The 27,401-nt window shown below is 41.4% G+C and overlaps 1 protein-coding gene across 3 annotated transcripts in view; it reads left to right on the top strand.

Moving 5' to 3' along the window:
• The first annotated feature begins 1,333 nt into the window (after positions 1-1,333).
• The window catches only part of LOC139382024 (disks large homolog 5-like), a 152,594-nt gene continuing 126,526 nt past the window's right edge, over positions 1,334-27,401 (top strand). Inside the window, exon 1 of one of the 3 annotated variants that reach the window (XM_071125952.1) lies at positions 1,334-2,083. In XM_071125952.1, the coding sequence (XP_070982053.1) occupies positions 1,783-2,083 (301 nt within the window). In that variant the 5' untranslated portion in view covers positions 1,334-1,782. The remainder of the gene's footprint in view (positions 2,084-27,401) is intronic. The other 2 variants (XM_071125953.1, XM_071125954.1) reach the window with 2 other exon arrangements.

The raw sequence follows: 27,401 nt of genomic DNA, 5'->3' as shown, positions 1-27,401 counted from the left end.
TCCACTTAAAAAGCTGAAGTAGCTGACCATTTTAGAATAATCAGTGGTATTGTTTTCAAGCTGTTTAAAACGCCAAAGGGTCAGTCTATAGGCACAGTGTGTACAGAATTAAGCTCACTCACAGTAGGGCCAGCTCAGCGGTGGTCGTCTGTGTATGGTTTACTGCAATGAAAGGTATTGTTTGCATCCCAAATGGCACCCTATGCCCTATATAGGGCACTACTTTTGAACAGGACCTATAGATGTTACCAAACCATATATATACATATTATTTTATCCAGTTGGATTATCACTCCAAACAGCCTACCAGATTGCTCGGAGGTGTCCGCATGGTCCTAAAGCACACCATGGCCTCGTTTTGCATCACATTCCAATGATAAAACTGGGAGGGGGCAAAAATGCTATTTCAGAATGTGGGGAGGACTGTCCCCAGTGAAAGTTGGGTGTTACCCATAATAAAGTGTTCGCAAAAGGTATTCTGTTATAACCTACATATAACCTACACTGCATGACATCATATTTCTATGTCTTATAGCTTAGCGTTAGAGGCTATGTTTTATAGTGTTGGGTTAGAAATAGGCCATAGATGTCAGGGTTAGAGGATGTGTGTTATAGCTTAGAGTTGACCCCATTGACCCCATCTCCCAGCATTTGCCTCCTCTCCTCATCTCGTCTTCCTCACTCAATCTCGTTTGTTTCTCAAGACCTTCTCATCTGCATGGCAGATGTGACTTCTGCCTCCAGTCACTGAATCCTTCTTTTAGATGATGTGAGAAGGATTCGACTATGTAGAGCAGAAGCAAAATTATAGTGCAGATGTGTCAACCAGTGAACAATCCAGATAGGAATACGTCCTAAATGGACCCTATTCCGTATATAGTGCATTAGGGGCTCTGGTCAAAATGATGCATTATACAGGAAATAGGGTGCCTTTTGGGACCCAAAGAGGAATACGTCTCTTTCAGTATAAACAGAATATTGTAATATTGTACACAAACTGATAGCCTAATAATCGACAGAGTGTTGTGGTTTAGATATAGGTATAAAATACACCAGAGGAAAATGTGCCATGAGAAATTATATAATGCAACAGACCTACTGAATATTTTTCACTACAAAGATCCTCCCTTCAGCAGAAAATGACAGGAAATAACGGGGATAAATCAATATTGCTATTATTTTGTCGGTCGATTTTATCCCAAATGGTGTCCCTACCAATTGACAGTAATATTTTTCCACCTTTCAATGTAAAGTTTTAAGCCAGGTGCGTCTGTGGAAAGCCCCGCCCACTTGGCCATTGCACTAAAATATGATTGGCAGGGGAACTACAGCTGCTGCGCTCGAGTCATGGTGGAGGTTGCGGTTCTGGGGAAAGGCTCTTAAAGAGTTGTACTACTTTTCAGCATGTCGGTCGAACTCGATTTAGAAAGACCGGATTTAATGGGTATACGATGCGGACCACTTCAGACGTAGCCTAATAGTCACGAAAACGGAGGAAAAGTTGGATCTTGAACGCTGTGGTAAAATGTAACCCTTTTTCTTAGCGCACCAGTCAACAGCCCTGGGCAACAAATATGGCTACTTGGGTCTACTCTTCTTTCTATTTGGGATGAAAGGCGACACAATTTGGCTATGCACTACAATCGCGGGACTACGACTCAACTCTTCCAAGAAGTGACCTATCCAGAAATGGATACGGCTGAACTGTAGAGATCTTAAAGTGGTCAGCTGATAAAACGTAGGCAACGCGGTAGTCGTGCAAATAGCAGCGAGTTGAGAGAGATGGAGTCTAAGCACAAAGAGTTGTTAGATAAATGCTACCAGAACTTACTGGAGTCAATAACACATGCAGATCGGGTCGTGGAGGTGTTGTCTCAAACTGGTACCCTCACCCAATCGGAACGTTATGAACTGGGTCACAACTGCTCGTCCAACTCGGAGAAAGTGGTCCTTCTCCTGAAAATCTTGATAAGCAAAGAGAGAGACCATTTCAAAGACCTTTGCGCTGCCCTAGAAAAGACGCACCCTCACCTGAATTCTGCACTTTTAATGAACGGCGTTGGAGACGTAGATCATTCATCTGGTGAGAAATTACAATCCTCAAATCAAATGTCAAAGAATGTCATTATTTTCGCATATTGTGAATAGCCTAAATATGGGTCGGAAATCTGTCAAATTCAGTCGTTGAGATGATCAAGACGATCACAAGTTGATGTAAACAACTTGACGTCACTGCCCCATGTGTGGTCTCAGTCCCACGTTCATTATGGACATCTGCCACATCTGGTGGTCCACTTTAAGATTTGATCTAGTGTCTGTCTCACTCTCTCTCTGTGTGTGTGTGTGTGTGTGTGTGTGTGTGTGTGTGTGTGTGTGTGTGTGTGTGCGTGTGTGTGTGTGTGTGTGTGTGTGTGTGTTCTCCATTCCAACCTAATCCACTTCTCCAGCTTTGATGATATTAACAATTTGACAACATAAAGGATAGCAGGACAAAGAGTGTGGAGGGATTTGGGATTTCTTTGGGTTAAATTCTACTTTATATATATATATAGAGAGAGAGAGATTTTACACTCACACATAGGTTTAACACCTTACCCCCCATTGCTATTAGTGAAAGCATTTAATGAAATTAAATGACTAAAATAATCAATGGTGTGGTAGTGAGTGGCCATACTCTTATTGGAACACAATCAATAACTGTATAGATGTTAAATGTCAAAGCCAACTGAATGAGAGTTTGCACCTACATTACTGTGACTGTGTTATAAGGTGATCGTAATGTGTGATAAACTTTGGACTGCTTTTCATGTTAAAACTGGGTAGAAAAGGTAGATAGTTTCTCAGAATCAGACAGAGAAGGTAAACTGGATTAACAGCTTTCATAGTAGCATTTTGAGCATACAGTATTCAATAAGAAACCTATAGTCAGAGTCTGAAACCTCAGTCTAATACTGGTAGGTGTAGATGATACCCCAAAATATAGTTATTCCACCCCTTTCTTTAACCTGGGTACCAGTCAGTTTTTGCTCTCTTGTTAAATCCTTAAGGCATTGTCATGTTTGGCTTGTCAATGAGTATGGTTACATGCACACAATAATGCAATTATTGTGGGTAGTCAGATAGTATAATAATTTGATTCAAACATTTTCATGCTTTGCAAGAACATTTTCCCTAATAATCCTGTTTTCATGGATACATGAGGGCACTGATGAACGCCAAAACTTTCCAATCAAAGCATTCTACCACAGCGACCATGTTATTTTTTCTAAGCATATTTAATTCTGAGTTTGGACATACTGTATAAAGTTTGTATGTGAATACTACTTCTTCAGTTGTTACGAGTTCACTTCACTCTCGGTAAAGAGGGAGGCTCACTTCACTCTCGGTAAAGAGGGAGGCTCACTTCACTCTCGGTAAAGATGGAGGCTCACTTCACTCTCGGTAAAGAGGGAGGCTCACTTCACTCTCGATAAAGAGGGAGGCTCACTTCACTCTCGGTAAAGAGGGAGGCTCACTTCACTCTCGATAAAGAGGGATGCTCACTTCACCCTCGATAAAGATGGAGGCTCACTTCACTCTCGGTAAAGAGGGAGGCTCACTTCACTCTCGATAAAGAGGGAGGCTCACTTCACTCTCGGTAAAGAGGGAGGCTCACTTCACTCTCGGTAAAGAGGGAGGCTCACTTCACTCTCGGTAAAGAGGGAGGCTCACTTCACTCTCGGTAAAGAGGGAGGCTCACTTCACTCTCGATAAAGAGGAAGGCTCACTTCACCCTCGATAAAGAGGGAGGCTCACTTCACTCTCGGTAAAGAGGGAGGCTCACTTCACTCTCGGTAAAGAGGGAGGCTCACTTCACTCTCGGTAAAGAGGGAGGCTCACTTCACTCTCGGTAAAGAGGGAGGCTCACTTCACTCTCGGTAAAGAGGGAGGCTCACTTCACTCTCGGTAAAGAGGGAGGCTCACTTCACTCTCGATAAAGAGGGAGGCTCGCGGCTGGTGCTAGCACATGTGCAGATCAAATACAACACTGGAACGCCGTTTAAGGTGTTTACGTGTCCTAATAATTCTAAAGATTGCTCAGAAAAGCAGGTGTTTTAATTAGAGGTCAACCGATTATGATTTTTCAATGCCGATACCGATTATTGGAGGACCAAAAAAGCCATTACCGATTAATCAGCCGATATATTTGTAATAATGACAATTACAACAATACTGAATGAACAATGAACACTTATTTTAGCATAATATAATACATACAATCTATTTAGTCTCAAATAAATAATGAAACATGCTTAATTTGGTTTAAATAATGGAAAAACACAGTGTTGGAGAACAAAGTAAAAGTGCAATATGTGCCATGTAAAAAAGCTAACGTTTAAGTTCCTTGCTCAGAACATGAGAACATATGAAAGCTGGTAGTTCAATATTCCCAGTTCTTCAATATTCCCAGTTAAGAAGTTTTAGGTTGTAGTTATTATAGGAATTATGATGCGTCGACTATTTCTCTCTATACCCTTTGTATTTCATATACCTTTGACTATTGGATGTTCTAATAGGCACTAGTATTGCCAGCCTAATCTCAGGAGTTGATAGGCTTGAAGTCATGAACAGCTTGTGAATCAAGCATTGCTAAGAGCTGTTGGCAAACGCAGTAAAGTCTGAATGAATGCTTACGAGCCTGCTGCCACCCATCCCCGCTCAGTCAGACTGCTCTATCAAATATCAAATCATAGACTTAATTATAATATAATAAACACAGAAATACGAGCCTTTGGTCATTAATATGGTGAAATCCGGAAACTATAATTTCGAAAACAAAACGTTTTTTCTTTCAGTGAAATACGGAACCATTAAGTATTTTATTGAACATGTGGCAACCCTAAGTCTTTATATTGCTGTTACATTGTACAACCTTCAATGTTATGTCATAATTACGTAAAATTCTGTCAAATTAGTTCTCAACGAGCCAGGCGGCCCAAACTGTTACATATACTCTGACTCTGCGTGCAATGAACGCAAGAGAAGTGACACAATTTCCCTAGTAAATATTGCCTGCTAACATGATTTTATTTTAACTAAATATGCAGGTTTAAAAAAATGCACTTCTGTGTATTGATTTTAAGAAAGGCATTGATGTTTATGGTTAGGTACATTCGTGCAATGATTGTGCTTTTTTCGCGAATGCGCTTTTGTTAAATCATCCCCCGTTTGGCGAAGTAGGCTGTGATTCGATGATAAATGAACAGGCACTGCATTAATTATATATCAACCATGTGTTGTTAACTAGTGATTATGTGAAGATTGATTGTTTTTTTTAAGATAAGTTTAATGCTAGCTAGCTACCTTGCTGCGCTCGTGTAACAGGTGTGCAGCCTGACACGCAGTTTCCTCATGGATTGCAATGTAATCGGCCATAATCCGCACCCAAAAATGCCAACTACCGATTGTTATGAAAACTTGAAATCGGCCCTGATTAATCGGTCGACCTTTATCGGTGTATGCTTACTTCAATTTTTATCTTATGCCGATTTAAGATATAAAAGTAAGGATTTTACATGGCCTCCTGAGAGGCAAAGCTGTCTAAGGCACTGCAGTGCTAGAGGCGTCACTACAGACTGCCTGTTCCCAGGCTGTCACAACTGGGAGTCCCATAGGGCGGCGCACAATTGGCCCTTCACTGTCTGGGTTAGAGGAGGGTTTGGCCAGGGGGAGGGAAGGGGGGGGGGGGGGGGGGGGGGGGGGGCGTCATTGTAAATAAGAATTTGTTCTTAACTAACTTGCCTAGTTAAATAAAATTTAAATAACAAAAATATAATCTGCCTACTGCCATAATGAGTTTAATATCAAATTATTACTGTGCATGTAAACATACTCAATGATAGCAATGGGGTTGACAAGAAGACAAACAGATCTGGGACCAGGTTACTACTGCTCCTTATCCACATATTTAATGTGTGCTGTTCAACAGTATAGCAGTCAATGTTGTTCAATCTGCTTCAGCTCAATATTATGATAATTGGGCATAATTTCAAAATGTGTCAATATAACCTGCCTCTCGAGTAGTTTATTAAAGACGTATAGGCTGCGTTTTACACAGGCATCACAATTATTGGCAAAAGAGCTGATGTGATTGGTCAAAAGACCAATTAGTGGAAAAGTATCAGAATTGGGTTGCCTGTGTAAACATAGCCATATTCATAGCGTTTAACCGCTGCATTTGATGACACATTTTTGTGAGGTTGCGGCCTACCTATCTATAGTTAATGTGTTATTACACTTCAATGGTGCAAGTCTGTTGTTAAGCGTTGACAGGCTCCATTGAGTTGAACGAAACTCAAGTTTGACTTATTGACCACACCAGCCATGCATGTGCCTCGTGTTGATTTTGTCCATCCATATCAGACACGATCATGACACGCAGGTGAAAAAATGCAAAAAATATATTAATTTGGGGGCATGTCAAACACACATGAAACATTCATGAAAATGTAGCTAGTTCTGTCCTGGGAGATGAACATTGGGTTGTTATTTTACCTGAAACGCATATGATCTTTTGTAGAATTTTGACAAGCAAACAAAATCATGTTTTTCTCTACTCCAAATATTAACACTAGGAAAGCTGGGCACATAACAATCGCGTTATGAGCCATTGCATTCTAACAGTCTTAATAAAAACATTTAATATATACACTACCGTTCAAAAGTTTGGAGTCACTTAGAAATGTCCTTGTTTTTGAAAGAAAATCCCCAAAAATTGTCCATTAAAATAACGTCAAATTGATCAGAACAGTGTCTATAACATTGTTTATGTTGTAAATGACTACTGTAGCTGGAAACAGCACATTTTTAATGGAATATCTACATACGTGGCAAGAAAAAGTATGTGAACCCTTTGGAATTACCTGAATTTCTGCACAAGTTGGTCATCAAATTTGATCTGTTCTTCATCAAACTCACAACAATAGACTAACATAGTGTGCTTAAACTAATAACACACAAATTATTGTATTTTTCTTGTCTATATTGAATACATAATTTAAACATTCATTGTGTAGGTTGGAAAAAGTATGTGAATCCCTAGGCTAATGACTTCTCCAAAAGCTAATTGGAGTCAGGAGTTAGCTAACCTGGAGTCCAATCAAATTTGAGTTTGCTATCACAAGAAGCATTGCCTGATGTGAACCATGACTCGAACAAAAGAGATCTCAGAAGACCTAAGATTAAGAATTGTTGACTTGCATAAAGCTGGAAAGGGTTAGTAAAGTATCTCTAAAAGCCTTGATGTTCATCAGTCCACGGTAAGACAAATTGTCTATAAATGGAGAAAGTTCAGCACTGTTGCTACTCTCCCTAGGAGTGGCCGTCCTGCAAAAATGACTGCAAGAGCACAGCGCAGAATGCAAAATGAGGTTAAGAAGAATCTAGTGTCAGCTAAAGACTTACATAAATCTCTGGAACATGCTAACATCTCTGTTGACTAGTCTACGATACATAAATCACGAAACAAGAATGGTATTCATGGGAGGACACCACGGAAGAAGCCACTGCTGTCCAAAAAAAGCATTGCTGCACGTCTGAAGTTTGGTGCACCTGGATGTTACACAGCGCTACTGGCAAAATATTTTGTGGACAGATGAAACTACAGTTGAGTTGTTTGGAAGGAACACACAACACTGTGTGGAGAAAAAAAGCCCCAGCACACCAACATTAAAACCTCATCCCAACTGTAAAGTATGGCGGAGGGAGCATCATGGTTTGGGGCTGTTTTGCTGCCTCAGTGCCTGGAAAGCTTGCTATCATTGACGGAAAAATGAATTCCCAAGTTTATCAAGACATTTTGCAGGAGAATATAAGGGTCTCTGTCTGCCAATTGAAGCTCAACAAAAGTTGGGTGAAGCAGCAGGACAACGACCCAACACACAGAAGTAGATCAACAACAGAATGACTTCAAGAGAAGAAAATATGCCTTCTGGAGTGGCCCAGTCAGAGTCCTGACCTCAACCCGTTTGAGATGCTGTGGCATGACCTCGAGAGCAGTTCACACCAGACATCCCAAGAATATTGCTGAACTGAAACAGTTTTGTAAAGAGGAATGGTCCAAAATTTGTCCTGACCATTGTGCAGGTCTTATCCGCAACTACAGAAAACATTTGGTTGAGGTTATTGCCGCCAAAGGAGGGTCAACCAGCTATATAATCCAAGGGTTCACATACTTTTTCCACCCTGCACTGTGAATGTTTATACATTGTGTTCAATAAAGAAATTAAAACTTATAATTGTTTGTGTGTTATTAGTTTAAGTAGACTGTGTTTGTCTATTGTTGTGACCTAGATGAAGATCAGATATAATTTTATGACCAATTTATGCAGAAACCAGGTATTTCCAAAGGGTTCACATACTTTTTATTGCTACTGTAGGCATACAGATTAAAGAACGTCAACAGTGAAGAGGTGACTCCTGGGTTGCTGGCCTTCTAGGCAGAGTTGCAAGAAAAAAGCCATATCTCAGACTGGACAATAAAAATATAAGATTAAGCTGGGCAAAATAACACAGACACTGGACAGAGGAACTCTGCATAGAGGCTAGCATCTCAGTCTCCTCTTCACTGTTGACGTTGAGACTGGTGTTTTGCAGGTACTATTTAATGAAGCTGCCAGTTGAGGACTTGTGAGGCGTCTGTTTCTCAAACTAGACACTGTAATGTACTTGTCCTCTTTCTCAGTTGTGCACCAGGGCCTCCCACCCCTCTTTCTATTCTGGTTAGAGACAATTTGCGCTGTTCTGTGACGGGAGTAGTACACAGCGTTGTACGAGATCTTCAGTTTCTTGGCAATTTCTCACATGGAATAGCCTTCATTTCTCAGAACAAGAATAGACTGACGAGTTTCAGAAGAAAGTTACTTGTTTCTGGCAATTTTGAGCCTGTAATCGAACCCACAAGTGCTGATGTTCCAGATACTCAACTAGTCTAAAGAAGGCCAGTTTTATTGCTTCTTTAATCAACACAACAGTTTTCCGCTGTGCTAACATAATTGCAGAAGGGGTTTCTAATGATTAATTAGCCTTTTAAAATGATAAACTTGGATTAGCTAACACAACGTGGCATTGGAACACAGGAGTGATGGTTGCTGATAATGGTCCGTTTCCAGCTACAATAGTCATTTACAACATTAATAATGTCTACACTGTATTTCTGATCAATTTGATGTTATTTTAATGGACAAAAAGGCATTATTATTTTAAAAACCAAAAACAAGGACATTCTAAGTGACCCCAGACTTTTGAATGGTAGTGTACTATTGCAAAAACGTATAATTTCTAATCAAATCAAAGTTTATTTGTCACGTGCGCCGAATACAACAGGTGTAGACCTTACAGTGAAATGCTTACTTACAGGCTCTAACCAATAGTGCATAAAAGATATTAGGTGAACAATAGGTAGGAAAATAAATAAAACAACAGTAAAAAGACAGGCTATATACAGTAGCGAGGCTATAAAAGTAGTGAGGCTACATACAGACACTGGTTAGTCAGGCTGATTGAGGTAGTATGTACATGTAGATATGGTTAAAGTGACTATGCATATATGATAAACAGAGAGTAGCAGTAGCGTAAAAGAGGGGGTTGGCGGGTGGTGGGTGGGACACAATGAAGATAGCCCCGTTAGCCAATGTGTGGGAGCACTGGTTGGTCGGCCCAATTGAGGTAGTATGTACATTAATGTATCGTTAGAGTGACTGCATATATGATTTGGTTATTTTTAGGTAGGCCTACCATTAGAATACCAAACCCCCCCCCAAACATTTTCAGTAGTTTGTTACTGTAGGCCAGGGGTCCACAATTACATTCAGCCGTGGGCCGATTTCTCCTTGAGCGGATGGTCGGGGGGCCAGAACATAGTTACAGTGCCTTGCGAAAGTATTCGGCCCCCTTGAACTTTGCGACCTTTTGCCACATTTCAGGCTTCAAACATAAAGATGTAAAACTGTATTTTTTTGTGAAGAATCAACAACAAGTGGGACACAATCATGAAGTGGAACGACATTTATTGGATATTTCAAACTTTTTTAACAAATCAAAAACTGAAAAATTGGGCGTGCAAAATTATTCAGCCCCTTTACTTTCAGTGCAGCAAACTCTCTCCAGAAGTTCAGTGAGGATCTCTGAATGATCCAATGTTGACCTAAATGACTAATGATGATAAATACAATCCAACTGTGTGTAATCAAGTCTCCGTATAAATGCACCTGCACTGTGATAGTCTCAGAGGTCCGTCAAAAGCGCAGAGAGCATCATGAAGAACAAGGAACACACCAGGCAGGTCCGAGATACTGTTGTGAAGAAGTTTAAAGCCGGATTTGGATACAAAAAGATTTCCCAAGCTTTAAACATCCCAAGGAGCACTGTGCAAGCGATAATATTGAAATGGAAGGAGTATCAGACCACTGCAAATCTACCAAGACCTGGCCGTCCCTCTAAACTTTCAGCTCATACAAGGAGAAGACTGATCAGAGATGCAGCCAAGAGGCCCATGATCACTATGGATGAACTGCAGAGATCTACAGCTGAGGTGGGAGACTCTGTCCATAGGACAACAATCAGTCATATATTGCACAAATCTGGCCTTTATGGAAGAGTGGCAAGAAGAAAGCCATTTCTTAAAGATATCCATAAAAAGTGTAGTTTAAAGTTTGCCACAAGCCACCTGGGAGACACACCAAACATGTGGAAGAAGGTGCTCTGGTCAGATGAAACCAAAATGGAACTTTTTGGCAACAATGCAAAACGTTATGTTTGGCGTAAAAGCAACACAGCTCATCACCCTGAACACACCATCCCCACTGTCAAACATGGTGGTGGCAGCATCATGGTTTGGGCCTGCTTTTCTTCAGCAGGGACAGGGAAGATGGTTAAAATTGATGGGAAGATGGATGGAGCCAAATACAGGACCATTCTGGAAGAAAACCTGATGGAGTTTGCAAAAGACCTGAGACTGGGACGGAGATTTGTCTTCCAACAAGACAATGATCCAAAACATAAAGCAAAATCTACAATGGAATGATTAAAAAATAAACATATCCAGGTGTTAAAATGGCCAAGTCAAAGTCCAGACCTGAATCCAAATCCAATGAATCCAAATGCTCTCCATCCAACCTCACTGAGCTCGAGCTGTTTTGCAAGGAGGAATGGGAAAAAAAATTCAGTCTCTCGATGTGCAAAACTGATAGAGACATACCCCAAGCGACTTACAGCTGTAATCGCAGCAAAAGGTGGCGCTACAAAGTATTAACTTAAGGGGGGTGAATAATTTTGCACGCCCAATTTTTCTGTTTTTGATTTGTTAAAAAAGTTTGAAATATCCAATAAATGTCGTTCCACTTCATGATTGTGTCCCACTTGTTGTTGATTCTTCACAAAAAAATACAGTTTTATATCCTTATGTTTGAAGCCTGAAATGTGGCAAAAGGTCGCAAAGTTCAAGGGGGCCGAATACTTTCGCAAGGCACTGTATATAGTGCCTTCAGAAAGTATTCACATCCATTGACTTTTTCCACATTTTGTTATGTTCCTGCCTGAAATGGATTCAATTGAGATTTTGTTCCCCTGGCCTGCACACAATATCCCATAATGTCAAAGTTACAAATTAATAAAAATTAAAAACCTGAAATGTCTTGAGTCAATAAGTATCCAGCCCCCTTATGACAAGCCTAAATAAGTTCAGGAGTAAAACTTTTCTTAACAGGTCACATAATAAGTTGTATGGACTCACTCTGTATGCAGTAATGGTGTTTAACATGATTTTTGAATGACTAACTAATCTCTGTACCCCACACACAATTATCTGAAAGGTCCCTTAGTCGAGCAGTGAATTTCAAACACAGAATCAACCACAAAGACTAGGGAAAGAAACCAATGTAGAGGATAATGGTGACTTTAAAACAGTTGCCGAGTTTAATTGCTGTGATAGCAGAAAACAACATTAAGAAGGAAGCGTGTACGGCCTGTTCAGAATAAAAATATTCCAAAACATGCATCCATTTTGCAACAAGGCACTAAAGTAATAGTGTAAAAAATGTGGCAGAGCGATTTTTCCTGAATTGAAAGTGTTTAATATAACACATTACTGAATACCACTCTTCATATTTGTAAGCATAGTGGTGGCTGCATCATGTTATGGGTATGCTTGTAATCATTAAGGACTGGGGAGTTTTTCAGGAATAAAAATATGTAATAAACTAAGCACAGGCAAAATCCTAGAGGAAAACCTGGTTCAGTCTGCTTTCCACTAGACACATGGAGATTAAATCAACTTTCAGCAGGACAATAACCTAAAACACAAGGCCAAATCTATACTGGTGTTGCTTACCAAGAAGACCGTGAATGTTCCTGAGTTCATTTGACTTAAATCTACCTCTAGGACGATACCTGAAAAATGGTTGTCTAGCAATGATCAACTACCAATTTGACAAGTTTTAAAATAATAATCGGCAAATGTTCCCCAGAGAGACACACAGCTATAATTGCTGCCAAAGGTGCTTCTACAAAGTATTGACTCAGGTGTGAATACTAATGTGAATGAGATATTTCTATATTTATTTTTCAATACATTTGCAAACATTTCTAAAACATGTTTTCACTTTGTCATTATGGGGTATAGTGTGTAGATGGGTGAGAACAAATATATATTTAATCTGTTTTGAATTCAGGTTGTAACACAACAAAATGTGTACTAAGGTATGAATACTTTCTGAATGCCCTGTAAATAATTTGTACACTGCAAATTGACAGCAAGAACCCAAAACAGATATAGTATTTGAGAAAAACAAAATTATTTCAACCCTTGATTACACTGGGATACGATCACATATGCCTCTCTATTTATGTGTGGAAATACTTGGGAACAGATTTCCAAAATCCAAATCACTGAGCTAATTTCCTGGTGATTTTACAGTCTTTTATGTCCAAGAACAACAATTCTAAAATAAATATACACATTTTGTTTTGCTCAGAAAACTCTGCAAATTTGGCCCGCGGCGCCGCCTATTTGGGAACTCTGCTGCGGGCTATATGTAAAAATGAAAAACCACAAAACAAATAAATTATATTTCAAAAGAACATCATATTTTATGTTCTGTTACTAGTCTGTGTTTAGTAGCCCTGGGCTATGCTGTCATAAGTGCTGACATGTAGAACTCATGGAATGTAGCTGCTGTAATATTTGACAAAAAAGTGATATTTTGAAATGCAAACCATGCCTTAATTTTAAGTTGTTTGGCAAATGTATTATCAGGTTTGAAGGTAAGACCCAGATGCAGACTGTGTCGAAGTAACAATGTTTGTTACAGCAACAGGGCCAGGCAAACCACAGTTCATGGCATACAGGGGTCCATAATCCAGAGTAGTGGGGCAAAGGTACAGGACAGCAGGCAGGCTCAGGGTCGGGTCAGGCAGAGGTCGGTAATCCAGAGGTGGGGCAAAGGTATAGGACGGCAGGCTCAGGGTCAGGGGCAGGCAGAGTGGTCAGGCAGGCCGGCTCAGAGTCAGGACAGACAAGCGTCAAAACCAGGTAGGCAAGAAAAAAAGAGAGACTGGGGAAAAGCAGGAGCTGAGACAAAACGCTGGTTGACTTGACAAACAAGACGAACTGGCAACAGACAAATAGAGAACACAGGTATAAATACACAGGGGATAAAGGGGAAGATGGGCGACACCTGGAGGGGGGTGGAAACAATCACAAAGACCAGTGAAACAGATCAGGGTGTGACATGTATGTGTTTTAGAAACCTTAGAACCTGCTCTTTCCGATAGGTTATGAAGGTTTTTTGTAAGCTCCATTCCCTTCTTTTTCAATTACCCACGTGTGCAGTCTCTTTACAAGTCAATTGATAATATTGTCAAATGAATGTAGTTTTTAGGCTACATCTATTATTGTATGCCTATGTGTGAAATTAGTTTTGATATAGTTTAGGTGTAGTTTTGAAGGGCCAGTGTCCGATCGGCCATTGTCAGATGGCAGCCAACTGATGAAGGAAGGGTTATAAATGCTTATAACAGAAATTCTGTGATATCAAAATTCAGTGTGTTGAAAATACTTATTTAGGAAAAGTCAAGGATGGGGGGGACATGACTTTGAAAATGGCAGAGTAATTCATGTTAAATTCATATGACCTCAAAATTATACTCTCAGAGTTTTTGGTTAGTTATTTATGATTAATCTCTCCTTGTTCATCTTTCAAATACCCACGTGGGGTTGTATGCTCCTGAAAACCAATGAGTAGATGGGGCGGCGGGACTTGCAGCGTGTCAAGCGTCTCTAATAGAACCAAGTTCTGTTTTAGCGCCTGGCTACACAGACACTTGTTCATGTGCACAAGCGCTGTGGGTGAAATTATTGAATAACATGCACATTTTGTTACATTACAGCCTTATTCTAAAAATGATTACATGTATTTCCCCCCCTCATCAATTTACACACCATACCCCATAACGACAAAGCCAAAACAGGTATTTAGACATTTTTGCAAATGTATATAATTTAAAAAAATTACATTAACATAAGTATTCGGACAGTTTGCTCAATACTTTATTGTAGTACCTTTGGCAGCGATTACAGCTTTGAGTCTTGGTCATGATGCTACAAGCTTGGCACACCTGTATTTGGGGAGTTTCTCCCATTCTTCTCAGCAGATCCTCTCAAGTTCTGTCAGGTTGAATGGGAAGCGCGGCTGCACGGCTATTTTCAGGTCTCACCAGAGATGTTTGATCGGGTTCAAGTCGGAGATCTGGCTGGGCCACTCCAGGACATTCAAAGACTTGTCCCAAAGCTTCTCCTGGGTTATCTTGGCTATGTGATTAGGTTCGTTGTCCTGTTGAAAGGTGAACCTTTGCCCCAGTCTGAGGTCCTGAGTGCGCTGGAGTAGGTTTTCATCAAGGATCTCTCTGTACTTTGCTTCGTTCATCTTTCCCTTCATCCTGACTAGTCTTCCAGTCCTTGACGCTGAAAAACATCCCCACAGCATGATGCTGCCACCACCATGCTTCATCGTAGGGATGGTGCCACGTTTCCTCCAGAGGTGACACTTGGTATTCAGGCCAAAGCGTTCAATCTTGGTTTCATCAGACCAGAGAATCTTGTTTCTCATGCTCTGTTAGTCCAAGCGGGCTGTCGTGCCTTTTGTGGATTCCGTTTGGCCACAAGAGGCACGACAGCCCGCTTGGACTAACAGAGCATAAAGGCCTGATTGGTGGAGTGCCGCAGAGATGGTTTTCCTTCTGGAATGTTCTCCCATCTCCACAGAGTAACTCTGGAGCTCTGTCAGGGTGACCATCGAGTTCTTGGTCACCTCACTGACCAAGGCCATTCTCCTCCGATTGCTCAGTTTAGCTTGGCGACCAGCCCAAGGAAGCGTCTTGGTGGTTCCAAGACGAGGCCACTGTGTTCTTGGGGACCTTCAATGCTGCAGAAATGTTTTGGTACCCTTATAACGTAACAAAATGTGGAAAAAGGGAAGGGGTCTGAATACTTTCTGAATGCACTGTATGTGTACGTTTATTTTGCAACACTTGGCACACGCAACTTGTCTGGTGTGGTGAGTTGAATCGAACTCAAGCTCTTCAAACATTATGTAGTTGCGGCTAGTGTTAATTAATTCATTGGCACTTGTCTTTTGTTGAGCATCTGCAAAGGCTCTTTGCATTTCAAATAATAATTTACATTGCGTGTTTCTCCTCCACACAGCCATAGTAGCATGCCATAGTTTCCAGTGATTCCTCCCGGTAAGATATCAATCTTTTAATATCAATTATGAATTAACTTACTCAAATTTAGTGCAGTACACTGAATTGTAACAGTATGCCTATGGCTGTTAAAATGACATTGTCTTCTCCTGAGTGGCGCAGCGGTCTAAGGCACTGCATCTTAGTGCTCGAGGTGTCGCTACAGACCCGGGTTTGATCCCAGGCTGAGTCGCAGCCGGCCGCGACCGAGAGACCCACAAGACTGCGCACAATTGGCCCAGCGTCGTCCGAGTTAGAAAAAAAAATACAATGACATTGTATTATAACAGTAGGCCTATGGCTGTTAAAATGACATGGTCTCTGAATTGAAATAGGGCCTATGGCTGTTAAAATGGCTACTATAAAGTATCTCATCCTCTGCTATGCCGCTGTCTGTCTGAAGCCTTATATTTCATCCATGCACCCATAGGAGCCCATTAGAAACCACACTCAGTGCGTACCAAATGGCACCCCATTTCCTATATAGTGCACTACTTTCGACCACAGTACTATGGGTCCTGGTCGACATTAGTGCACTGTATAGGGAATAGGGTGCCATTTAGGATGTATTCTCTGTAATCCTACACCACCAGGCTGATGAGCAGTTCACACAGGTCACAATGGGCAGAGGCAGAGAATTAGAGAGGTAGAGAGGGGGGAGTGAAGCGGGAGCGAGGGGGAGATTGAGAGGGAGAACGTGTGAGAGACAGAGAGAGCTGGTGTTACAGTGGGTTCTTCCCCACACTACTGGGCAGACAGGTTCCTCCACTCAGTCACTCCTCCACAGGCCTTTTCCGGGACCTGTGCATTACGTGCCAAACAGAACAAAACTGAAACAGGGAGGGTACACCTGGGTTCCATTGAAAAACATTTTAAAACATTGTGTCCTAATGAACAGGAGCCTTTCCTGGCAGTCTTAGTCTAATTTTTGTCATTTGGTTAATGAATTAGTCTAGTGATTGTCAAAATGCCGAAAACAGTGGACCATTTTAGTCAACTAAATGCCCTTTTAATTTTTGTCCTATTTTAGTCAACTAAATGCCCTTTTAATTTTTGTCCCATTTTAGTCACAGCACATTTTTATTACCTCATTAACCTATTGTAAACATACTGTAAATCACTGACTTTCATGTGCACAAACATACATTCAGTGCCATCAGAAATGGAAGATGGCGCCATATTGGATGGCTGCGTTTTGCAAACTCCGACCCAACTTTGCTATTTTGTGATTCTTTTGTCATTTACTTTTACTTTATTTTCTTAATGTATCCTCTACCATTTCTTACAACCAACAAGAACTTTTGACCATCAGATCGGCAGTTACTTACCTCAATTCCGGCTTCAACTTCGACTTCAACTCATTGGCCCTGGCCTCTTTCTGTAATTCTGACCCAATTTTTGGGCTACCCAAGAGGAAACGCTGACGTTTCCTGGCAACCTCTTCTCTCCATTTTACTGGCCAATGTTCAGTCACTTGATAATAAGATAGATGACCTCCGATCACGGATTTGCTAATAACGGGACTCTCGAAACTGCAATATTCTCTGCTTTTCTGAAACATGGCTCTCGGACAAGAGAGCCCCTATGGCTATCCAACTCAATGGATTCTCCATTCACCATGCAGACAGGAAAGCAGTCGGGAGAAATCCAGGCAGGGGATTTGCCTCTTCATCAATAACAACTGGTGTACTGACTCGAGCACGGTGGAAGTGTTGAACCATTGTTCACTCATCTAGAATACCTGATGGTCAAATGCCTACCCTTGTGCGGCGGTACAGGTTAGTTGAGGTAATTGAGGTAATATGTACAGTACCAGTCAAAAGTTTGGACACATCTACTCATTCAAGGGTTTTTCTTTATTTTTTACTATTTTCTACATTGTAGAATAATAGTGAAGACATCAGTACTATGAAATAACACATATAGAATCATATAGTAACCAAAAAAGTGTGAAAGAAATCAAAATATATTTTATTTTTGAGATTCTTCAAAGTAGTGCCCCTTTGCCTTGATGACAGCTTTGCACACTCTTGGCATTCTCTCAACCAGCTTCGCCTGGAACGCTTTTCCAACAGTCTTGAAGGAGTTCCCACATATGCTGAGCACTGGTTGGCTGCTTTTCCTTCCCTCTGCGGTCCAACTCATCCCAAACCATCTCAATCACTCTCTGTCTTGGTCAAATAGCCCTTACACAGCCTGGAGGTGTGTTTGGGACATTGTCCCGTTGAAAAAAACATGATAGTCCCACTAAGTGCAAACCAGATGGGATGGCGTATCGCTGTAGAATGCTGGGATAGCCATGCTGGTTAAGTGTGGCTTGAATTCTAAATAAATCACCAACAGTGTCACTAGCAAATCACCATCACACCTCCTCCTCCATGCTTCACAGGGGGAACCACACATGCGGAGATCATCCATTCACCTACTCTGCGTCTCACAAAGACACGGCAGTTGGAACCAAAAATCTAATTTGGACTCATCAGACCAAAGGACAGATTTCCAATGGTCTAATATCCATTGCTCGTGTTTCTTGGCCCAAGCAAGTCGCTTCTTCTTATTGATGTCATTTAGTAGTGGTTTCTTTGCAGCAATTCGACCATGAAAGCCTGATTCACGCAGTCTCCTCTGAACATTTGATGTTGAGATGTGTCTGTTACTTGAATTCTGTGAAGCATTTGTTTGGGCTGCAGTTTCTGAGGCAGGTAACTCGAATGAACTTATCCTATGAAACAGAGGTAACTCTGGGTCTTCCTTTCCTGTGGCGGTCCTCATGAGAGCCAATTTCATCATAGCGCTTGATGGTTTTTGTGACTGAACTTGAAGAAACTTTAAAAGTTATTGACATTTTCCATATTAAATTACTTTCATGTCTTAAAGTAATGATGCACTTTTGTTTCTCTTTGCTTATTTGAGCTGTTCTTGTCATAATATGGACCAAACAGGGCTATCTTCTGTATACCACACCTACCTTGAGAGAATGCCAAGAGTGTGCAAAGCTGTCGTCAAGGCAAAAGGGTGGCTACTTTGAAGAATCTCAAATATAACATATATTTGGATTTGTTTAACACTTTTGTGGTTACTACATGATTCCATATGTGTTATTTCATAGTTTTGATGTCATCACTATTATTCTACAATGTAGAAAATAGTTAAAATAAAGAAAAACCCTTTAATGAGTAAGTGTGTTCAAACGTTTGACTGGTACTGTACATGTAAGTATGGGTAAAGTGACTCCATAAATAATAATCAGCGAGGAGCAACAGCGTATAAAAGGGGGTCAATGGAAATTGTCCGGGTAGCCATTTGATTAATTATTTAGCACTCTTATGACTTGGGGGTAGAAGCTTTGTTTTTGGACCTAGTCTTGGCGCTCTGGTACCGCTTGTCGTGCGGTAGCCGAGAGAACAGTCTATTTTTTTATTAAAAAAAAAAAAAAAATGTACCTTTATTTTACTAGGCAAGTCAGTTAAGAACAAATTCTTATTTTCAATGACAGCCTAGGAACAGTGGGTTAACTGCCTGTTCAGGGGCAGAACGACAGACTTTGTACCTTTGTCAACTCGGGGATTTGAACTTGCAACCTTTCGGTTACTAGTCCAATGCTCTAACCACTAGGCTACCCTGCCACCCTATGATTTGGGTGGCCGGAGTCTTTGACAATTTTTAGGGCCTTCCTCTGACACCAGCTGGTACAGAGGTCCTGGATTGCAGCAAACTTCGTCCCAGTGATTTATTGTGCCGTACGCACTAGAGGTTGACCGATTTATGATTTTTCAACGCCGATACCGATTATTGGAGGACCAAAAAAGCCAATACCGATTATCGACCGATTTATTATTATTTTTTGTAATAATGACGATTACAACAATACTGAATGAACACTTATTTTAACTTAATATAATACATCAATAAAATAAATAATGAAACATGTTCAATTTGGTTTAAATAATGCAAAAACAAAGTGTTGGAGAAGAAAGTAAAAGTGCAATATGTGCTATGTAAGAAAGCTAACGTTTCAGTTCCTTGCTCAGAACATGAGAACATATGAAAGCTGGTGGTTCCTTTTAACATGTGTCTTCAATATTCCCAGGTAAGAAGTTTTAGGTTGTAGCTATTATAGGACTATTTCTCGCTATACCATTTGTATTTCATTAACCTTTGACTATTGGATGTTCTTATAGGCACTTTAGTATTGCCAGTGTAACAGTATAGCTTCCGTCCCTCTCCTCGCTCCTCCCTGGGCTCGAACCAGCAACACAACGACAATTAGCGCGCGCTAACTTGCTAGCCATTTCACTTCGGTTACACGAGCCTCATCTCGGAAGTTGATAGGCTTGAAGTCATAAACAGCGCAATGCTTGACGCACAATGAAGAGCGCACGAAAGTGCTGTTTGAATGAATGTTTACGCACCTGCTTCTGCCTACCACCGCTCAGTCAGATACTTAGATACTTGTATGCTTGTATGCTCAGTCAGATTATATGCAACGCAGGTCACGCTAGATAATATCTAGTAATATCATCAACCATGTGTAGTTAACTAGTGATTATGATTGATTGTTTTTTATAATATAATTTTATGCTAGCTAGCAACTTACCTTGGCTTACTGCATTTGCGTAACAGGCAGTCTCCTTGTGGAGTGCAACAAGAGAGAGAGATGCAGGTCGTTATTGCATTGGACTAGTTTTAAAAATGTATTTTTACCTTTATTTAACTAGGCAAGTTAGTTAAGAACAAATTCTTATTTTCAATGACGGCCTAGGGGGTTTAACTGCCCGTTCAGGGACAGAATGACAGATTTGTACCTTGTCAGCTCGGGATTTGAACTTGCAACCTTTCGGTTACTAGTCCAACGCTCTAACCACTAGGCTACCCTGTAAGGTTGCAAAATTGCATCCCCGAGCTGACAAAGTGAATATCTGTCGTTCTGGCCCTGAACAAGGCAGTTAACCCACCGTTCCTAGGCCGTCATTGAAAATAAGAATGTGTTCTTAACTGACTTGCCTAGTTAAAAATAAAGGGATAAAAAAAAAATGGCAAATCGGCGCCCAAAAATACAGATTTCTGATTGTTATGAAAACATGAAATCGGCCCCAATTAATCGGCCATTCTGATTAATCGGTCGACCTCTAGTACGCACTACCCTCTGTAGCCCCTTATGGTCAGATGCCGAGTAGTTGCCATACCAAGCAGTGATGCCACCAGTCAGGATGCTCTCGATGGTGCAGCTGTATAACCTTTTGAGGATTTGAGGACCCATGCCAAATCTTTTCAGTCTCCCGAGTGAGGATAGGCATTGTCGTGCCTTCTTCACAACTGCCTTGGTGTGTTTGGACCATGATCGTGTTTTTGTGTGATATGGACGACAAAGAACTTGACGCTCTCGACCCGCTCCACTATAACCCCGTCGATGTGAATGGGGTTGTGCTTGGTCCTCCTTTTCCTATAGTCCATGATCAGCTCCTTTGTGTTGCTCACATTGAGGGAGAGGTTGTTGTTGTCCTGGCACCACACTGCCAGGTCAATGACCTCCTTATAGGCTGTCTCATCATTGTCTGTGATAATGCCTACCACTGTTGTGTCGTCGGTAAAATCAATGATGGTGTTGCAGTTGTGCATGCCATGCAGTCGTGGGTGAACAGGGAGTACAGGAGGGGACTAAACATGCACCCCTGAGGGGCCCCCGTTTTGAGGATCAGTGTGGCAGGTGTGTTGTTGCCTACCCTTACCACCTGGGGTCGGCCCGTCAGGAAGTCCAGGATCCAGTGGCAGAGGATGTGTTTAGTCCTTAGCCTGGTGATGAGCTTTGAGGACACTAAGGTGTTGAACGCTGAGCTGTAGTCAATGAATAATATTCTCACATAGGTGTTACTTTTGTCCAGGTGGGAAAGGGCAGTGTGGAGTGCAATAGAGATTGCATCATCTGTGGATCTGTTGGGGCGGAATGCAAATTGTAGTGGGTATAGGGTTTTTGAGATTATGGTGTTGGTATGAGCCTTGACCAGCCTTTCAAAGCACTTCATGGCTACAGATGTGAGTGCTACAGGGTGGTAGTCATTTAGTCAGGTTATCTTGGCTTTCTTGGGCACTCTGACTATGGTGGTCTGTATGAAACATGAAGATATTACAGACTCGGTCAGGGAGAGGTTGAAAATGTCAGTGAAGACACTTGCTATTTGGTCAGCCCATTCTCTGAGTATGTGTCATGGTAATCCATCTGCCCCTGCGGCCTTGTTATTGTTGATCTGTTTAAAGGTCTTACTCACATCGGCTACGGAGAGTGTGATCACGCAGTTGTCCGGAACAGCTGGTGCTCTCATGCATTGTTCAGTGTTGCATGCCTCGAAACGAGAATAAAAGGCATTTAGCTCACCTGGTAGGTTCGCATCACTGGGCAGCTCGAGGCTGGGTTTCTCTTTGTAATCGGTAATGGTTTGCAAGTCCGGACACATCCGATGTCCGGTGTAGATTCAATCTTAGTCTTTATGGACGCTTGTTTGATGGTTCTTCAGAGGGCATAGCGGGATTTCTTATAATCGTCCGGGTTAGTGTCCCGCTCCTAGAAAGCGACAGCTCTAGCATTTTGCTCAGTGCGGATGTTGCCTGATCTATGGCTTGTGGTTGGGATATGTACGTGTAGTCACTGTGGGGATGACGTCGTCGATGCACTTATTGATGAAGCTGGTGACTGATGTGGTATACTTCTCAATGCCATCGGCTGAATCCCGGAACATATTCCAGTCTGTGCTAGCAAAACACTCCTGGAGCTTAACATCCACATCATCTGACCACTTCCGTATTGAGCAAGCCACTGGTACTTCCTGCTTGATTGTTTTGATTTATTTAAAAAAATACATATTTCACCTTTATTAAACCCGGTAGGCTAGTTGAATTCATGTGACATGCTGGTAAAAATGTGGTAATACAGATTTCCGTTTTTGCCTACATTAAAATCCCTGTTCACTAGGAACACAGCTTCTGGGTGAGCATTCTCTTGTTTGCTTATGGCCTCACTAACACCGTTGATTGCAGTGTTAGTGCCTGCATCAATTTGTGGTAGAAAATAGACAGCTACGAAAAATATAGATGAAAACTCTGTTGTTAAATAGCGTGGTCTACTGCTTATAATGAGGTACCTGTACTTCAGGCGACCAAAACCTTGGCACTTTCTTAATATTAGAGATCGCGCACCAGCTACTTTTGACAAATAGACAGCGACCACTACTCCTCATCTTACCAGAGGTTGCTGTTCTGTCTTGCCGATGCACAGAAAACCCAGCCAACTGTATATAATCCATGGCCTCGTTCAGCCATGACTCGGAAAAACACAAGATATTATAGTTTTTAATGTCCCGTTGGAAGGATAATATCGAAGGGAGCTCATCCAGTTTATTCTCCAGTGATTGCACATTCGCCAGTAGGACAGATGGTAAAGGCAGATTATCCACTTGCTGACAAATTCCCACCAAGCACCCGGATCTGCAGCCCCAGTAATGGGGTCTCCTCTTCATGCGCATGACAGCGATTTTGGCCTGGTCCGGGAGGAGTCGTAAATCTTTTGCCTCCGATTCATTAAAAAATATATATTTGTCCTGTCCGAGGTGAGTAATCGCTGTTCTGATGTCCAGAAGCTGTTTTAGGTCATAAGAGACGGTGGCAAAAACATTATGTACAACAAAAGTTACCAAGATTGCAAAAAAACACACAGAATAGAACAATTGGTTAGGAGCCAATAAATGGCAGCCATCCCCTCCGGCGCCATTATCACTCTACTCTAAGAACCTGTTATATGTGTATTTCTATGTTTCCTGTTCTGAAGTTTTATTTGTGCGTCCTTTACTTTAGGTTTTGTACACCAGCTTTAAACAGCTGAATATACAATATTTTTGGTTATGGGAAATATATTTCACAGTGTTTTAGATTGTACAATGATTTTCTACACAATGACTGCTTCGATCTTTTTCACTTGAGCTTAAATTAGGCAAACTATTAGAATTTTTGCAACCAGGAAATGGTGGAGTGATTTCTGCATAGTGCATCTTTAACTGTACAAGGCTATAACCAAGCAGGAAAACATAAATCCAGTGGCTGCTTTCCTGGTTGCCGGCAATTTTAATTCTGCGTCTTTAAGGACGTGATGCCCAACTTCCAGCAACACTTCTCCCTCCACTAGGGGGGATCAAGTCCTAGACCACTGTTATTCTACCCACAAGCAAGCATACAAGGCCGTCCCTCGTCCGCCATTCTGCGAATCAGATCATGACTCCGAAGCTCAAACAGGAATTACCCATGACTCGCTTCGTTATAAATGGTCTCCAGAATCAGAGATTATACTACAGGACTGATATGCTAAGCACTGATTGGAATATCTTTCGGGACTTCGTCGATATCGTCGAAGAGTTAACCACCTCCGTCGTTGACTCAAACGAGCAAAAGGACAATATAGGAATAAGGTGGAATCATATTACACAGGCTTGGCAGGGGCCACATTTCATTATGGATTTCAATGAAAGACCCAGCCGTGATTGCCCAACCATGCCTCTCTACCAGACTAACTCAATGCATTTCATGCTCGCTTTGACAATTGCAACATTGTGCCAGGTGTGAGGTCCTCCACCGACCCAGAAGATTGGGTGATCTCGCTCTCCGAGGCCGACGTGAATAAATTATTTAATCAGGTCAATACCCGCAAGGCTGTATATTGCCAGTAATTTTCAACCTCTCCTTGTCCCAGTCTGTAATCCTGTAATTTTAAGATGACCACCATCATTCCTGTTCCCAAGAACTCTAAGGATTCATGCCACAATGACTGCCACCCTGTAGCACTCACATCTGTAATCATTAAGTGCTTTGAGAGGCTGGTTAAGGCACACATCAACTACATCATCCCACATCAACTCCAACATTCATTTTCATACTGCCCCAACAGATTCATAGACGATGCAATCTCAATTGCACTCCACACTGCCCTCACCCACCTAGAAAAGAGGAATACCTATGTGAGAATGCTGTTCATTGACTACAGCTCAGCGTTCAACACCATTGTCCCCTCCAAGATCATCACCATGCTTAGGACCCTGAACACCTGCCTCTTCCTCTGGATGCTGGACTTCCTGACAGGCCATCCCCAGCTGTTGCGGGCCATTCCACGCTGACCCTCAACACAGGGGCCTCACAGGGGAGTGTCCCCACCTTTACTCGCTGTTCACCCTTGACAGCGTGGCCACGCACGATTCCAACGCCATCATCATCACCTGGCAGTGTGGGGCCGGAACAACAACCTCTCCCTCAACATCAGTAAGACCAAGGAGCTGCTCGTGAACTACAGGAAATGGGTGAGGGGAGCACACCCCATCCAGATTGAAGGGGCTGCATTGGAGTGGGTCGAAATCGGTGTCCAGATCACTAAGAACTTAAAATGGTCCACAGACACGTGCACAGTCGTGAAGAAGGCAAGCAGTACCTGTGCATCAAGTCTGAAACCAATAGGCACCTGAACAGTTTCTATCCCCAAGCCATAGCACTTCAAAATAGCTAACAAAAACGCTACACGGACTATCTGAGTTGACCATATTTATTTTACTGTCACTCCAACACACATGCAAAGACTCAGATGAGAGGCAGACCCATAACATGATGCAGCCATCACCATGCTTGAAAATATAAAGAGTGGTACTCAGTGATGTATTGTTGGATTTGCCCCAAACATAACACTTTGTATTCAGGACCTAAAGTTAATTTGCCAAATATTTTGCAGTTTTACTTTAGTGCCTTATTGCAAACAGAATGCATGTTTTGTAATATTTGTATTCTGTACAGGCTTCTTCCTGTTCACTCTGTCATGTAGGTTAGTTTTGTGGAGTAACTACAATGTTGTTGATCCATCTTCAGTTTTCTCCTATCGCAGCCATTAAACTCTGTAACTGTTTTAAAGTCACCATTGGCCTCATGGTGAAATCAGTGAGCAGTTTCCTTTCTCTCCGACAAATGAGTTAGGACGCACGCCTGTATCGTTGTAGTGACTGGGTGTATTGATACACCATCCAAAGTGTAATAATAACTTCACCATGCTCAAAGGGATATTCAATGTTAGCTTTTTTCTTACTTTTTTTTTACCCATCTACCAATAGGTGCCCCTCTTTGTGAGGCATTGAAAATCCTCCCTTGTCTTTGTGGTTGAATCTGTGTTTGAAATTCACTGCTCGACTGAGGGACCTTACAGATAATAGTGTGTGTGGGGTACAGAGATGAATCGTCTATTATTGCACACAGAGTGAGTCCATGCAACTTATTATGTGACTTGTTAAGCAAATGTTTACTCCTGAACTGATTTAGTATTTACATAACAAAGGGGTTGAATACTTATTGACTCAATACATTTCAGCTTTTCATTTTTCTTCTTCTCATTTTTTATTCATTTGTAAAATAAAAAAATAAAAAAAACATAATTCCAATTTGGGATATTGTGTGTAGGTCAGTGATCACAAATCTAAATTTAATCCATTTTAAATTCAATCTGTAACACAACAAAATGTAGAAAGGGTAAAGGTTTGTGAGGACTTTCTGAAGGCACTGTAGCCTTGTCCTACCAACATATCTTTCAGCATAACATCCTATCGCATGATTCTCTTCCCTGCAGCCAAATTGGCAGAAGAACTCATTACTCTGCAGCAGATTAAAAATCACACCCCTTGACAATTCTCCAGACTGGTGCCACTAACTTTTTCAGTTGGTGACATAAGCCCATGATTTGGTCGCACCAATTTCTTTCTACAGTGTCACACAATAGAAAAGGATTGTAATCACCTTAGGAAGTCATTCACAGTGCTTTAGACTGTGTAATAGACTACTGAGATGGAAGGCTATTCAATAAATAAGTTTCATCTAACATGTCTAAGCAGGAATGCATGATTCAATATATTTTGATGTGCAACCTAATCCAGTGATTGTCATGAATTGTGAGTTGACAATGTTATTGTTGTTATATTATTCTGTTAAAATAGAGCTCCATCATTTTCTAAATGTTGTTGTTCAATAGAGATTAATTGTCCTACATCTTTATGAGAACTAATATCATAGACACATTTAATTGGAGCTAATTCACCACATGAGGAAGTGATAATAAAAACCCACTGCTAGTAGTCATGTATTAATCTAACAGGAAATGTAATGTTGTCACGACTTCCACCGAAGTTAGGTCCTCTCCTTGTTCGGGCAGTGCTCTGCGGTCGGCATGACCTGTCTTCTAGCCATCGTCGATCCACTTTTAATTTTCCATTTGTTCAGTCTTGTTTTTCCTCACACCTAGTTTCAATTCCCTCATTTACTTGTTGTGTATTTAAACCTCTGTTCCCCCCATTTCTTTGTGTGGGATTGTGCACATTCCCCGTGAGCGCACGACGGGCATTTATCTTGTTGTTCTTGATGCCGTTGGTTTTGCTTAAGAAATCTCCGGGTTATTACCCAGTTCTGCTCTCCTGTGCCTGACTTCTCCGCCAATTACGCACCTGTCCTATAAAACACGTTGCAATGGACAATTTCACGCATCATATCTTAAAGCCATATCAAATATCTTGGTTGTAAAATAGTTGCTATTTAGCTCAATATTAATACAAATATATACC

Source organism: Oncorhynchus clarkii, chromosome 23 (assembly GCF_045791955.1).
Source record: "Oncorhynchus clarkii lewisi isolate Uvic-CL-2024 chromosome 23, UVic_Ocla_1.0, whole genome shotgun sequence".
Taxonomy (NCBI): domain Eukaryota; kingdom Metazoa; phylum Chordata; class Actinopteri; order Salmoniformes; family Salmonidae; genus Oncorhynchus; species Oncorhynchus clarkii.
The sequence above is the reverse complement of the archived record's forward strand: the minus strand, read 5'-3'. Positions and strand labels throughout refer to the sequence as shown.